Raw genomic sequence first — 16,624 nt, forward strand, 5'->3', positions numbered from 1 at the left:
GAGCTTGACTCATTGTCTCCCAGTTTCACATATTTTACCCACTGCCACATTAAAGAGATAAAACAACCTGATCAATTTAGAATCTGTTTTTTAAAGGCTTTGTTTTCTAGAGAGAGACATCTTGCTCTTCTCATGTATGTATGGTATTTCTAATGCATTGCTTTCAGCATGGCAGCAAGAAAAACTGAAGAACCGTTGCTGCTGCACTAGTCCCACAGCAGAGCATTTGTGGCATCTGCCTGCTATTGCTTATGCAATACCAAGGGCATTAGACTAGTGCCACAGAACATACAACCAAACAATAGAGTGTAGGATGAACAATGGTAAAAGGAGATAGAATACAGCCATGCAGATGAGATACTTGAGCTCTGTCATTGCCTACTACAGCTGAAGAAAGAAAATAAGCAGCAGGAAGTATCTCCTCCTCTGGGGCCTCATTTGCTGGGCAGCATCAAAGGAAAATTATCTGCAAAGACTACAGGTACATTTCCACCTTGGGATACCAGGCATCCATTAGGGCTAGGAGAGAGGGTGACCATGCTTCCAGGGCAGCTGAAGGACACACTGAGTGCAGAGCAGGTCTCTACCACAGCTGCTGTGCATGCTGTCTCCTATGTGCCCGGCACTGGTCCTGGACAAGCTTAGGGAAACACTACTCTGCGGAACATCGCAAACTCCCGCTGCAGTGAGCGAGCTGTGGAAGCTCTGCAACTGTCAGTGGAAGATCCTAAATCCTAGTGGCTAGACGAGCTCTAGGGGAGTGATGTTTCATAGACTTAATACAGTGCCTGGCATTTGACACTGCAGTTTGGACTAGGTCCTATTCCACAAGCTTCTGCCAACCCTACCTGGAAAGGAACGCAAGGGAGTGATGGACATAGCATATCCCTAACAAGGCTGTATTATACCATGCAGGATTAGGAAATACAAGCTGGAAGTACAAGTGGCATGCACCTCCATTGTAAATGAGGCTTCTATTTCACAAAGCAGCATTGCAGGGGAGTAGGGTGGGTTGGTTAGTATCCAACAGTTATGTATCTTCTTAATGGTGCCACAGTCCTGGATAAATGTGTGAACAGGGAGGCCTCTTAGCTGCCACTTGGAGAGAACATGCTTCACATTTCCTCAGTACATTTTATCTAGTCTTGTTGATATAGGGCCAAGTCTCGGAGTTTCTGCCCCCTAACTCCAAATAGTCTCAACAGTGACTAGGAGCAGTATCCAAGAAAATTATTCTGTGGTGAGCAGCTCATTGCCATTACCTGAGTCATTAAAACTTGAGACAGGCAGTCCTGAAGTCAGTATTAAATCAGGTTCACAAATGTATTTTGCAGGTCAATTAAGCATTACTAAGGAAAGTGCTGCACTAATATGGGTGCAAGGCAGCCCTAGAGCAGACATGTCCAGACTTTGATTTCTTTTCTGGGATGGGACTTGACTCACTCCCAAAGGTGTTAGTGGGGTAGGATGCCCATGGAGATGCAACCAGGAATTCTTTCATTTAGTTTGCTTTCTGCAAATGCTTCTATTATATAATTATAGCATTTATGCCCTTGGTTTAGTGCAGCAATTTCATCCTGTTCTAAGGGAATGCCTGGGAGGCCACAAAGCACAGCATGCCCACACCTTAGCCCTTTTCCCAGCTCTGCTCATCCCTTCTGTGATTCTGTACTGTCACCTCCCACGTATTTTGTCCTGTCTAACCACTTGTACAGCAAGGTAATTTGTGAGGCTTAATTAGGCTAACAGTGTGTAGCCTATGAAGGAAAGGTCTCCTGAAAGACAGAGTGTCAACAAAATTTTAATCTAATAGTTATATCCTCTTTGATAGCCATTAAAGCTAGGATAAATCAGGGTGAGGAGGAGTTTCAAAATATAAAACTTTGTGGGTGGCAGAACTTACCCATCATGATTCAGTACTACAGAGTGGGATTCTTCATTCCTGTGAACCAAATTTGATCAGCAGCTCTTAACACAAATATGTTGGCTCACTCAGAAGATCCATCACTTTTTTCTTTTAAGTATCTGTCACTTGATCCACAAAGACAGGGCTCCCTCATAGTCTGCTCTAGAAATTCTTCAGCAGAAGCCTCTTGCTTTGCTGTCCCACTCAACCAGTAAGTGCTCAGAAATTAAGGTAAAGAAGTGGCAAATGACAGACCCAGTAGAGAATAGAAGTTGAAATAAAGAAACATCCTTTTAGCTCTACAGAGTTCAAGACTTCCAGAAACCGACATAGTGTGTTGATGCAGCACCCTTTGCTGCAGTAGGCTCCATTGGTCATTCCTAGGACCAGACCAATTTCCTTTTAAAACACTTATCCCAGCCACAGGCTTGTGCATTCTACATTCATGTAGTTATCGCCCTCTGGAGGAAAAGGTACAGAATAGGGCAACAACCACAAAAGAGTAAGGAAAGATGGCATGCAGGACATGGCTGCCTCCTTGAATGCTTGTATCCATCTCTGCAGAAGAAGAGTGAAATGTTACAGTGAATACTATGTGATGTTATGGAGCTTCTTCATGCTCGCTTCAAAATACTAGAAGTAACTATGAGCTGCCATCAGCTGCATAACCACACCTTTGACAAGCAACTCTTCAAATTACCTCATCCATTTGTGTTTGTTAGGAGATTTTTTGCTTGTTTCTTTTTAATGATTCCAAAGAGAAGTATTTTAAAAAACCCAATATTTTCAAAAGTTAAACTGTACATATCATGTCCTTAACGTGTAGGTGTAGAAGACATTCACAGCAAACACACAAAAAGTGTCTAGCAGAAGTGATACAGAGGAAGGGGAAATATCTTCAGCAAAGCTTAGCAGCCAGGTGCCAGAGCACTTGGTTTTTATTTTAGTTTTATTTATCAAAACAGACACAAAGAAGACTCAGGACAAGACTGAGCAGAGTGTACTGGAAGCTGACACCTCCAAAAGAAATGAACTGTCCAAGGACATGCAACTATCCATACATAAAAAGCAGAAATAGCATAAAGTAATAGGAATCATTTAATAGCTAGACCTATAATGACTGCTCAGTGAGCTCTGAGTGATCACTCCACTATTCTGAAATCCCTAAGTGGGCTGCTGTAAATAGCTGTAGGTGGTGAAAGTTAATTTCAACCTCAACTGGCTGGCTCCCAGCCATCAAGTGGGCAATTGCCTTGCCCAGGCAGTCAATGCCAGTAATCGCTTACACTTAGCACCACAACTACAGGGAAAGTCCATGGACACACACGATTAGAAAAATAAAAGCATAAATCCAGTGGCACTGAAGAAATCTCTCTTACCCAGAACATGCTAGGATGCTTTAGCAACTCCAGTGTTGGTGGCTAAACTGAAATGGAAACAAAACATTTAGATCACAGTAAGGAAACACACTGGAGTGTTTTTAAACAAAGCATCCTGTTACAAAACTAGACCCTCCGACACACACGTACGTGTACTGGCACACACATGGTGGCACCGTACGGCCACACACGAGCTCTAGCTCCCAGTCTCCTGCTGCTGCCCGTTCAGTCAATGCCGCTGGCCCCCTGGACGCTCATGGCACTGCAGGTTAACCATTTGTGGAGGGATCATTTGTTTGCAATTGTTACTGCTGCTAGGGCAGTGGGCATTTTCCTCAACAATCACAACTCACAGCAGTTCACAACCTCGTCGTTTCAGGAAAAGCCCTTCTTTAGGCTACATCACTGTAGCAAACTATAAATGGGATGGAGCCCATTCAGTTCTGGGTGGCTCTGCAATCACTACACCCTTAGCCTTGGCCTCTTCAAGCAAGCTGCCTAGCACTGCCTGCCCGCCTGAGGTGTATGCAGTCCTCCTGCTTACAGAAAGGCCTGCAGGTGAGTTTCAGGGTTTCTAGACTGGGGGGGTTGGTTGGTTGGCTTTGGTTTTTCATTAAAGATTTCCTTTCCAAAAACCCACCACCGTTTTGTTTTCTATTCATGAAATAACTGCCCCACCCGAAACCACGCCGACTCCAGGTAGCTGCCGTTAGCCGAAGCCGGGTACCGACAGTAAACCCATCCTAGAACGAACACTGACAGAAACCAGCCCTTGAGGACAGGGGAACCGCTCGCACCGCCGCGGCCTAAACCCCGACCTCCCCCCTGCCTCGGCGGGAAAAAAACAGTAGGATTTTACATTACATATATATATGTATGTATATATATATAAACCTGAGGTTGAAAGATAAAGAAACGCGCTCAGGGCTCACCGGGGAGGGATCCAGTCCCGGCTCCCCGCTCCCCTTCCCACACAGCGAGGCTGAGGAACGGCAGGCAGTGGCTTCTAACCGCCGCCGCTGCCCCACGACTGCTAGGCGGAGGCTGCGCGCGGCCCCTCCGCAGCCTCCCGCGGCGCGCTTCAGCCCCTCGTCTCTCCGCTTCGGGCTCGCCGAAGGGTAGGCACCGGCTCAGCGTTCGCAACATGGAGGCCGTGCGCGGTCGAGCCGAGCCCCGCACACCGTTCGCGGCCTCGGCTGCGCCGCCTGGTGACAGCGGCCCCCGCTGCCGCCTTCGCCGCGCTGCCCGGACCGGTTACAGCGGGGGCTGCGGCGGCGCCGTTGAACCCGCTCGTCCCCCTCGGCGCGGCCGTCACCGTGCCGCCCCTCCACACACACCTCATTCCCACCCCCGGCGGAGCGGCGGTTGGATGGGGCGGCGCTGAGCGGCGGCGCGGCGGCGGGGAGCCATGCTGTCGAGGAAGGGGATCATCCCCGAGGAGTATGTGCTGACCCGGCTGGCAGAGGATGTGCCGGATCATGCCCGGTACCGCGCCCGGGAGCGGAGGGCGCGTTTCGTGGGCAAGAACGGGGCCTGCAATGTGGCCCATAAAAACATACGGGAGCAGGGACGCTTCCTCCAGGACGTCTTCACCACGCTGGTGGACCTCAAGTGGCCCCACACGCTGCTTATCTTCACTATGTCTTTCCTGTGCAGCTGGCTGCTCTTTGGCATGGTCTGGTGGCTCATAGCCTTTGCCCATGGGGACTTGGACCACAGCACCCGGATGCAGCGTGACCCCGGAGAGGGTGCCTCAGGGTCCCTGGACAGCTTCGTGCCCTGTGTGACCAGCATCCACTCCTTCACCTCTGCCTTCCTCTTCTCCATCGAGGTGCAGGTGACAATCGGCTTTGGTGGACGCATGGTGACAGAGGAGTGCCCAGCTGCCATCCTGGTACTGATTGTACAGAACATTGTGGGGCTGGTGATCAACGCCATCATGCTGGGCTGCATCTTCATGAAGACTTCGCAGGCCCACCGCCGCGCCGAGACGCTCATCTTCAGCAAGCACGCGGTCATCGCCCTGCGGGAGGGCAAGCTCTGCTTCATGCTGCGAGTGGGGGACCTCCGCAAGAGCATGATCATCAGCGCCACCATTCGCATGCAGGTGGTGAAGAAGACCGCCAGCCTGGAAGGGGAGGTGGTGCCCCTCAACCAGATTGACATCCAGATGGAGAACCCCGTCGGGGGCAACAGCATCTTCCTCGTCTCCCCCCTTATCATCTACCACGTCATAGACAAGAACAGTCCTCTCTACGACATCTCCCCCGTGAACCTTCACCACCACGAGGACCTGGAGATTATTGTCATCTTGGAAGGAGTGGTGGAGACCACCGGAATCACCACTCAAGCCAGAACCTCCTACTTGGCAGACGAAATCCTCTGGGGCCAAAGGTTTGTGCCCATTGTGGCAGAGGAAGATGGGCGATATTCTGTAGACTACTCCAAATTTGGCAACACAGTGAAAGTGCCCACCCCTTCATGCACTGCTAGGCAGCTGGAGGAGGACAAGAGCATTATGGACACCATGCCACTGTCCCCTAAAGGCACAATAAGAAAGAGGTCTGTCAAGCTAAAGCCCAAGTTTACCCTGAGTGATGAACCTTCCTGATGCCTTTTGACTAAGAAAACTCTCTTAGGACTCTGTGTCTGAAAGATCTCATAAACTCAAAGCACTGAGGTGGCCTCTTTTTTGTTTGTTTTGATTCAGGTTGGTAGCACAAGGTATGTTCTGGTGTTATTTATTTTGGGATAAATCTAAAGGTAATTATATTTTTTTAAAGGTGTGAGATTTCAAGCAGCTCTGGGAGTAAAAGAATTGTGGTCTGCAGCTTTAAATTTCAGTTCAGACTGTCCTATTTAATTGCACAATCATGTTGCATTGATTCATCTGCAGATAATGACATCTTTTCACAAAATCCTCAGAGGTTGCAGTAATTAGGGTCTTGCAGTGTCCTCGAGGCAGTAGTTTTAAATTGTTTTTCTCTAACTTAAACAATCAATATAGCAAAATGAAATATTTATGAAGTAGACTGAATTTAAGTTATAACAAAAGGGTCAGGCAATTTTATGTATGACACCAGAGCAGATCTGGAAGTGTCTGTGAATAAAACTATGCCTCAAAGAAATTTGTGGCCAGATTTGCTTAATCCATATTGTATCATATGGAGCCACTCCTACAACATGCAATAGGAAATGTATTGGAGTATTTACTTTTGTTTATTTTAAAGCCCTTTACACTTCCAAAATAAAACATTCAGGAATACATTTTTGGGCTGTACGTTTCTAATGGTAAGCAGTGATTTGGCTTTAAAAAGAGCAGTGGATACTGTAGAACTGAAATTAATTATAAATAGGCAAAAAAAAAAATCTGTATTCTGATTTCCAGATGAAAAGAAGTGAAATGCACACACAGAGCCACATGGCAATAGGATAATCTCTCCCTTATGTCAGAATGAATTCTGTTAGATAATCAGGGAATATTATAGCTATTTTAAAGGAAAGGGAATGCTGAATGCTGAACTTCGGTATCTGTATGCAGTAGGAAAACCTTTTGCTCCTTTCCCTTTTGTTTTTGTTTTTGGGGAAAGGAGGGATGTGGACAATGTGGTTGCTTCTGAGATGCTGTCACAAAACACTCCTACTGAGGAAGCAGTTCTCGGTTACATCTTGAGCTCCCCACGCAGCCAGTGCCTGTTTTGATTTTAGCTGAATTCAAGATCTGGCATTTAGTGGCAAATGTGAAGGAGCTGTGTTCAACCCCTCAGTTCAAGCGACAGTGGGAGCCCCCCAGCACTCCTGCAAATCCTCTTAGTAACAGCAGCAGTTTTACATCTGTGCAGGGTTGTTAGGAGGTAGCACTAGCATTTGCTACAGTGTGCTAGAACAGTTAATCAAGTAAAAAAAGATAACATTGTCCAAACAAAACCTCAATAAGCTTTACAGAACTGATCCAACACCTGGTTACACAAGCTGCACAGAAGCACCAAGTTACTTGCAACTTAGTTATTCAAGGAGCTTCTAGTATCAATTTCTTGTGTGTTACGTAGTTCACAACAGACACCTAAAACTGTTATTGTTTTGGAAATAATATGGCTGTCTTGACAGTGCAATGATATGAAAAACTTACCCAGAGTGCAACAAAGCTTTCATATTGACTATGGAATATTTCCAGGCATCTGTATTAAAATGAAATCATGTTTGGGTAAAATCAAAGGTCGTTTTAAAATGCTAAAGTAATTGTTATCTTTTCAGTATTTGTGTGTTTCAGTTTTATGAAGACCATTCTCAGCATTCTCAGACTGCCAGTTAAGAGAATAAATGCCTGTTCAGTCTCCGAATTCCCATAGTCAAACTATGGGAATAGTCAAACTAACATTAATGAGTAGTCAGCAAGGAACATTTGGAAAGGCATATTTTGCATTTGTAATCATAAAACATCCTATTTTTAAAAATAAGGAATCGTTAAATGCCTTTGGTGATTAAATTTCTTCTCTAAGACTGAGCCTAATTGTCACGTTATTTTCTGGCTTTCCCCTTTGACTGCTTCTGTTCCATCTCCCATTGCCCATTAGAGGGGCACTTACAGTAGAGCTGTTTGCATTTCCGAGACACCTTTGTTCCTTTGTAAGCTCATTGTTTATCACTTGCCACAACACCACTGGCTGTTCTTACAAGAGTAATAGACAAAACAGTACAGTTCTTTTTCCAGTGACTAGAAATAATAAGTGTTTTTCCCCCCCTGGTCTCTTCAGTTCCTTATTTCAATGTGTGAGATGCGCCTTATGGTTATTGCATAAAGCTTCTTCAGCTCTGGCAGCATTTTAAAGCTCTTTTCAAGATTTGACCTAAATGTGAAGCAGCTTCAGTAGCACTTCTACTGTGCAGCTATTTTCAGGAGCTGCTGTAGGAATCTTTTTAGCTCAGTGATATCTGTGCTAAAGAGGTAGAAAATTCTCTTTGTTCACTGTGAGATGGAAGGGAAGAATGGGAGGAAACAACTTGCATTTACTGTCCTGCTTTTGAGGACCACTTTTTATGTCACTTCTTGGGTTTTTTTTTTTAAGTCTTGCAATAAATATTATGAGGAAGGTAGGATTTCTACTATTAAAATCAACAGAATTAATTATTCGACTCAAATTAGTGGGTAATTTTGAATCTCAGGATTCTTGTAAGTTTAAAACCTTCTGTTCTCTCACTATTAAAATAGAAGCATTCAGGGGCAGAGCAAGGAAGAATAAGTGTATCAGTTTTGTGTTAGGGATGCTACTTCTTTGTGAGGATCATTTCATTCTGTCATTTGTGAAGTATTTGGGAACACAAACATCTGATACTGTTCTTAAAGTTGTGCTTCTGCTGCCCGCCCCCATGCTCAGTAGGAAGAGTCCCAGGAAAGTGCCAGTGCCACCATCTGACATGGGGAAGTCCTTGTTCTTAGCAGGGAGAAAACGCCACGGTTTCTTTAGTGGAAGTTCAAAGTGAGAGGGCTCTGATGAGAGATCAGAGACCTAAAATGCAGGTATGAGAAGCTGGTGTAAAAGTCTTTAACAGGGCCAAGGCTGACATGCTGGCATGCATTAGCAATGGGGCCAGTGACAAAATTCAGTCTTTTCCTGCCAGGCCAGACTGTGGCCCAGCATTGCTCAATCCGGGGGTAAATATTGCTGTGTGTTGAGCAAGGCACAAGGCACCACAGAGACCTACTGGAAACAGTGTTAGAAGGGCTTTGTGGCAACTGATCCTTGTGGTGATTTGTTAGTAGTTAATAACATCAGTCTGATTAATATTTAATAGTTCCTTGAAAACTGGATTTGTTTCTTCATGTTTTCCTTCCTCTTCCATTCTTTCTTTCCACATTGGTCACCATAGGTCTTCTAACAGAGATTCTGACTTGGGGTGAAGCCTAAGAGTTGACCTTTGTAGTGCATATTTGCTTGTGGCCCTGCAGCCACCCAGGGCCAGCTGTTCCATTCCAAGATGAACATGTCAAAGCAAACAGCCCCTACCCTGGGTTCCTGGAAGGTAGTAGAAAAATTCACACCCGTTTTAGTGAATTTTTTGATCAAAGGGTGTAATCTGCCAACCTGCTGAAAGCATCTGCTACAGCAGAAAGTGAGATTTCATCAGTGCTGCAGGCCTCACTCAAACAGAGCTGCAGTGTGAGGTGAGAAGGCCCTTGTGTGAAGGAGGCCTTGGGTAAGCCGAATCAGAGCGAACAGCAGGACCTGTGCTCAGCACGGCTGGTGACTGCCCAAGTGCCTGTCACAAGTGACTCACTGTACTATTTTTGGTTCAGCAACAGGAGAAAGATACGTGATACAAACCTCCATGCACACCCCCCCAAGGAAAACTATTAAAAGAGCAGAAGACATTCTTGAGAGGCTGCAGATATCACTGCCCCCACCCAGCTCTTAGCACTGCTGGTTGCCTACTGAGGACGGTACACTGCATGTCTTGCTGGCTTACACCCCTATTTTAATACATAATGTGACTTTAAATAATCATCACAGGAGAATGACTCAGTTTAAAAGTAATTTTCAAAAACCAAACCCTCTTCAGCACTTGGTCCTTTGTGCCCTAGTGCTGACAGAGTTTAAATGCAGACGGCAACTCTGTGAGAGGTTTCCTAACCAGCTTCCTTACTGCAAAGCTGGGGAGCCTTAAATCCCACTGCAACCAGAGGGGGCCCAGAGGCCTTGTAATGGAGGAATAAGTCTCTCTCCTCCCTTAACAGGAGCTGGGGTGTGCTCTGGCCTGGCAGGAGGCATTGAGCACCCCATTCCTTTGCCACTGCTGCCATGAGGGTGTTGAGGAGCTGAGCTGGCACATGGCTGTCATGTGCTGCAGCAGGAGGTGGGAGTGTTTCTGCCATTACATGCAGATCTGCCTCCACTGAAGAGAGTCCATTTGAGTGGCGTTCAATCAAGTTTTAAAATGCAGGTTTCCTCAGAAGTTTTATCTTCAGTAGAAACCTCACATCTCATCCTACATTTTTTGGTCTGTTTTTCTGTTTTGCAAGCCACACAGGAGATTCATTCTTATAGTCTTTACTTCCTACTTCTTCCTCAATATGGAGTAGTCCCTTAAATCAGGTAACTAAACTCAACCCTGTTCCTGTACCTTGCAAGTACACAGCACTGAGGTGTCACATCCACCCCAGCCCTTGGATGTGTAATAGTGCACTTCATCTTCAAAGTGTTAACTGCTTCTTGACTAGATGGACTACAATCAGAGAGATGAAGATAAAGGTCTTGACACCAAAGCCACTCCATAAATGTGTCCTGTTGGCTAAATAGTTTGTGTTCTCCTACTAAAACTGTAATTTTTGCATTTCACTGATGTGTCATAACATGAGATAACTACCTGAGACTAGTATAAATGCACAAATCCTTGCCTGCTTTTTCACCTTGTTTGGACTTGGCCTGGAGCAGGCCCAGAGTGAAACTGGCATGTTCAACAGTGTTCTCTGAACTGCTCTTTGGACTGCCAGAGATCCCTTACTGCCTCCTTCAGGTAACTTGCATATCAAAACTACTAGTACTGAGGACAGCTTCTGTGGTGGTGGCAGACAATAACACAGCCTGCTTGTTCTTTCTCTTCTACACACATGTTGCTGTAGATGATATGGGTGTGCAGCTGCTACAGAAGCCATCCTGTCACTTATACCTTCCAGTTATGTTTTCCTGGTTAGGTGAGGATCATGTTCAGGGATTACACTCTCAGAATGGCCTTGCTCTGCTTTAAAACTTCTACTTTAAAGGTTCTGCATGGCTCTAGTTTTCAGAGACAGTTTATTAGGAGCTCTGGTATTTCTTCCTACTTTGTAGAAGAACCTATGATTGTTTACAGTAATACTAATGTTCAAGAAAAGTGTTCAAGAAAAGACTGGGTGAGACATTTAGTGCCATGGTCTAGTTGATTGGATAGGGCTGGGATAGGTTGAACTGGATGATCTTGGAGGTCTCTTCCAACCTGCTTGATTCTATGATTCTAATAATCTTATGCTGACCTATCATAAAGGGAGTTAGTGTATGCATAGAAAAGGTCACCAACTTGTGTTAGAAAGTAGTGCCAAAGTCATGTTGGTTCTTCCAATTTTTAGTGGTATGTTCTCACTAGTGTTCAGTCATCACTGGTTTTCACATTGACTGTCAGAGAAACTACTCCAAAGTAGTGAAAAATTGAACAGATGTCTTAAAAATCCTGGCTGCAGTCCAGAGAATGCCTGACTAAAATGACGTGCTGACACTCATTTAATTTCATTCATTCTTCTGAACCAGCTTAAATAAAAAACCACTACTAATCAGCCATACTTGAGGGGCTTGGTTTGGTCCTTAGTGGCTTACAGGGAGAAAGTTCTGTTTGTTCCTCTTTGAAGTTTACAGTTTAGCTATAGCTTATTCATGTGGGATAGAAAATCTAATAATTCCACATTGTTCTGGCATCTAGAAATAGTTCCTGAAAGAGTTAACCTCCTTCAGGAGATTAACACCCTTTGTTAAAGGGTGTGGGTTTCTTTCTGGAGGCAGCAGTAAGACCAACACATGAGTCTTGTCAACGTGATAGCAATTAAGCACTTGTCTTCACCAGGCTGTTTCAAGCTCACTCACCATCAGTTCAACCAACTGCAGTATTTTCTTACTTTGCTACTACACCAACTAATTAGAAAGTCAACTCTAGACAGGAGTTTATTGCTAATACTTCTCAAATGTTAAACCTAAAATCTCCATTGCTTTCTCAGCACTAGAATTTTACAGCAGGGTGTGGCAGATACTACTCCCCCGCCCCGCCCTGAGGAGCTGATGAAGAGCTTCTCCGTGTCTGGGGTTCTTTTGTTTGCTTGGAGAAGCTGTTCCTCCATCTAATTAGGGAATTGGCCACAGCTAAACCGACAGGGGTATAAAAGGAGTTCTGCTAGAGGGGGAGTTTTCTCATTGTTGCTCCACAGAAAGAGCTTTTGCAGCTTGGAGAGTCCTCCTTTTAGAATGGAACCTCGAGAAACTCACAGACGCGCTCCATCCCCGCACCCTCTGTGGTGAGTATGCCGTATCTGGCTATTGGTGGGAGGTTTTCCTTTTCTGAGTAAGTTATGTGCACGTTTTGGTTCATCTTTCCAAACAGTTTAATAGCTTAATTAGTTGTGCAACAGTATTCTCCCAACTGATAATCCAAACTGGTAATTTTATTGTGTTGGAAGGAGAGCAAATTTAGTTGTAACAAATCAGTGGCTGTTACTTTCCTCCTATGTGTGTTTCCTTCAACACAAGGTAAATATGAAATTGCCTCTTGTGGTTGAAAGAAGAGAGGGATAGTGAAGTGATTCTGGTCAGGTGTGATACTTGGACTGGATAATCCTGGATAATTCCAGCCATAGCGATTCACAGTGATTAGATGTTGTGCCGAGGGATTTGGTTTACTCAAGGCCTTGTCAGTGTGAAACTAATGATTGGAGTAGGTGATCTTGAAGGTCTTTTCCAATCTAAGAAATTCTGTGATTCCTGAAAGGCAAGCCAGTGGTGGAATGGCTGAATTAAAGAAAACAGACCCTCGGGTTTTGACCTTTCTTTTTGTTACCATCCACTTTAATTTAGCAGATTTCATAGTGGGGAATTTAACATTCTTCATTAGTTTGAAATAAGTAAAGGAAAGCAAAAATCCAAGTTAAATTCAGTTTTTGCTTATGTCAGTTTATTGGAACTTTTGTGGAGGTTCTCAGCAGCAAAATAAAATAGAACATGCCAGGTAAATATATCTTCTGGAGCACTGTGTGAACTAATTCAGTAGATGGGTACAGCCAAGGTCTCTTATGGTTAAATCACATTTGCAGTGACTCATAACATATACCTTCCTGTCCCAAATGACTTTGTACACCTGAAACAAAATTACTTTCCTCCTCAAGTTACATCAAAGAGTGCTATGTACTGCCCTTAGAGTGGAAGGACCTACAGATGTGTTATACATACCCAGAAACTTTAGAGACATCCCTTTTGTGATTAGTTTCTTCAGGCTGTGTATGTAACTTTGAAAGTAATCTCTTTATGGCAGACATAAAAGCTGTAGATGTTATCTAAAGCACAGATTGTAGGTAGAAGCAGTTGCCTGTTACCCAGCAGGTCTTGTCTGATAAATTAGATTCTCCTCTAGTAACCACTGGATTTTAATCTCTTGAGAGCAGAAATCCCTTAATCTACACACACAGAGACATGGAGAGATGATACAGTATTCACTAATGCTAGATAAGCAGGTAAAGGTGTGAAAAAGAGGTCTAAGAAACTTGCTTGGTTTAGCTCTTCATACCCTTGGTATTTACATATTTGTATTTATAGAAGAAATAAGACGCATTGAGTCTCAGTAGGGAATACAGCAATCCTGTTCTTTTGACAGCTTAAACACAATGACCTTCTAGTCCTCTGGACATGGAAAAGTATTTTATAATAATTTAATACTTGTCCAGATACTGAGCTGCTATAACAAATGTAATATGTAATTACAGATCTCATTACATTTTCCCTGTCTTACGGAGTTCCCAGCTTCTCTTTGCTAACCCTTCCTGTGGTCTCCAAAACAGCTATGTCAGCATAATTGAAAAGAGGGTGAATTAGGAGCTGCAACAAATTTCCCTGCTGCAGGAAAGCATCAGTGTCATCTTATTAAAAACCACTCAGGAAAACACAAACTGCAGAGCTATTCTTTGTTGCTTTTCATTTGATTGGTTGGGTTTTGTTTGTTAGTGGTTTTTTAATGTTTGTTTGGGTGGTGTTATTGTTGGGGGTTTTTTTGGGCAGGAGTTCACTATAACCTGTGAAATAGAGACTGTCAGGTCTGCTCAGTGGATTAGGCTCCCTGAGGGTAGGCAGAAGTTCTCGGGTAGCTCTGTTTCTCAGGCTAGGTTTAGATCTGTCTCTGGAATGTTTTTTTCTTCTGCATGCTTTGGTTTGCAAGTGCAGTGCTATGTAGGTGTCTTACTGGAATAAAATCAGATCTGGGGGGAGATTTTTTTCCTTTTTTTGGTGACAAAACTGGTACTTTTGTTGCTCTTCAGTTTCAGCCCTCTACGAACTCCTTCAGGTATGTCTATGCCTGAGTCAAAGTGCAGCTTTTCAGTTAGTCTGAATGCACTGCATCTAATCCCAGCACTAACTTCTCCTTATTTCATAACTATTATGTTGCAGTTTGTTTGACTTTGTGTGTTGGTGGCTTCTTGGGTGGGTTTGGTTTGTTTAAACTTATTTTTAACAAATGCTCTGGGCACAGTTGTTGCATCACTGGCACAACCCAGGCTTTGTCCTGGGGAGCCTAAGGGACATCTGAAACATTCAGGACACGTCTAGACTGAAAAATGAGCAGTGACTTAGAAGCATGTATAAGCTGACAGAGACTAAATGCATGTGATGCAAACTGGTGATCCCTGGCCCTCTAAGGCTGGCACCATGCTGGCAATCAGACAGCTGCAGGATCCAATCTGAATCCAGCCAGTGCATCTCTGCAGTGCCATGTAGCAGCACAGATGTCTTAGCAATCTCCATCCTGTCTGCAGCCACCCGAGTACCAAATGACAAACCTTTCTTTTAAGGGAGTAGAAACAAAAGCATGTGAGCATTGCTTTTGGGAGCAGTGACTACAGATGATAATAACAGTAAGGAGTGTTCCAGTGCTGGCTGTAGTTTCTCATCCCTTCTATTAGCCTTAGACTAAAGTGTCTTCAGTGTAAAAATTGTAATATAATCAAAATAGAAACAAAGACATTTGAAACGACTTCTGTGGTTTGTAGTGCTTAATGTGCAGGAAAGCAGTCAGTCCAGCCAAAAGACAGGCAGCTGTTAATAGAGACTGAGCCACCTCAAATGCAACTTGGGAACTGTAAATAATTAATAGATAAATTAATAAAGACTACTCTGATGATATTGTAATTACCTTAGATGGAACTAATTCTACCCAACAGAACGCATGACTGGCTGGTTATTTTTCTCATCTGAATGAACTGGCATCCCTAAGCTGGCTTTGATACCTGCAGTTTTTTACCTATAGAATTTCAGGGGGGAAAGCCAACATGAAATAACCTACCAAACACTTCTGAAGAAGCTGTTTCTTGAGCAGCATCAGGCGTGACAGTGAATTTGCACCTATGTAAGTCCACTACTTCCACTGTATTCTTGGCAGAAATAATGCATTTGCCTTTGTTATGTCAATGCCTAGAACATAGGATCCTACTCTTAGGAGGGATGTGGTTTTAGACTATAAATGTAAACAAGGTCTTCTCCTGGTCTGTATGTCAGGCTTTTAAATACCAAGTGATTCTAGTGGTGGTGTTATCCATTTCTGGCATATTGTACTTGGGGATCAAGCATGGTACAGAGGCATTTGCATTCAGCAAGAGTGTTGTTAGCTTAGTTCTCATTCTTGCTTTCAGGGTACCTTCCAAAAGGGAACTGTGTAGTATAAGACATGCATTCTCGTCAAAGTAAAAGCCTTTTTGAAACATCCCATTTCATTATGTCATCACTGCTGCTTCAAGTGCTTGGTACTGCTTGGCTTGGACGCCCTCTAGTGAAGAAATGGCATGCATCAGCTGCAAGCCGCTGTGTAATAGATGTTGCATCATTGCTTCATGGTACTCAATGCAGTGTCAAGGTCTTCACAGCTATGCTGGGTTCAGCTGCTCTCGTGAGTGGTGGGAGATGTGTCAAAGCATAACAGCCTGTAGAACAGGCATGGGCTCAGGAGCTTCACTCGTTGCTGCTGAAGTAATTAGTGTCTTTCTGTGACTGGAAATTTCTGCATGTTTGTTTAGGACTCCATGGCTGAGTAACTCCTCTCCTCCCAGATGGGCTCTGACTTAAGGCAGCAGGGTGGCTTGGTATGATGTGTGGTGGAGGGCTGTCTGCACCTCCATCCTACCTTCTCCACTGTCACTAGTGATAGGGAGCACAAAAATGGAAGTCTTGTCAATGTAGTATTAACAGCAATGACAACCTAGTGAGGAGAGGGTGTGAAATGAGCTGTTGGAAGGGAAATCACCTTCTGTAACATGCAAAAGGCTTTATGGGCAGTTTCTTAAAACATACCAGCTGTGAGCTATTATATCTTAAAAAAAAATTTCTGTGTACAGAAGTTGCTACAGAGACAGAACAGCACTCATTGTGCAGTTATTCAGACTAAGAGTTGCTTCAAATGACACCAAGACTGCAAAGAATGAAGAGGTCAGCTTTGTAGTGCTGCTTTGTCCCTGCACTTGTCACTGGCATATTTTTCAGGTTTAGAAACTTGTGCATCTGAAGAAGTTACTTTCACTGATGTTGTACTTTACCACCCAAGCAAGTATGCAGGTTCTTATTTAGCA

The 16,624-nt window shown here is 44.1% G+C and overlaps 2 protein-coding genes across 2 annotated transcripts in view; both read left to right on the forward strand.

Annotated features, from left to right (window-relative positions):
* The first annotated feature begins 4,506 nt into the window (after positions 1 to 4,506).
* Positions 4,507 to 7,785, forward strand: KCNJ11 (potassium inwardly rectifying channel subfamily J member 11). The gene has a single exon (XM_064163612.1). The coding sequence runs from the start codon at positions 4,694 to 4,696 to the stop codon at positions 5,894 to 5,896; it is 1,203 nt and encodes a 400-aa protein (XP_064019682.1). The 5' UTR covers positions 4,507 to 4,693; the 3' UTR covers positions 5,897 to 7,785.
* A 4,305-nt stretch (positions 7,786 to 12,090) lies between these two features.
* The window catches only part of PIK3C2A (phosphatidylinositol-4-phosphate 3-kinase catalytic subunit type 2 alpha), a 91,482-nt gene continuing 86,948 nt past the window's right edge, over positions 12,091 to 16,624 (forward strand). Inside the window, exon 1 of the mRNA XM_064163627.1 lies at positions 12,091 to 12,319. The gene's annotated coding sequence lies outside the window, so the exon portion shown is untranslated. The remainder of the gene's footprint in view (positions 12,320 to 16,624) is intronic.

The sequence above is a fragment of the Pogoniulus pusillus genome, chromosome 24 (assembly GCF_015220805.1).
Source record: "Pogoniulus pusillus isolate bPogPus1 chromosome 24, bPogPus1.pri, whole genome shotgun sequence".
Classification (NCBI taxonomy): Eukaryota; Metazoa; Chordata; class Aves; order Piciformes; family Lybiidae; genus Pogoniulus; species Pogoniulus pusillus.

Excerpts from the sequence above, each read along its gene's own strand:
- KCNJ11 (XM_064163612.1), top strand. The coding sequence starts at position 4,694 with ATGCTGTCGAGGAAGGGGATCATCCCCGAGGAGTATGTGCTGACCCGG.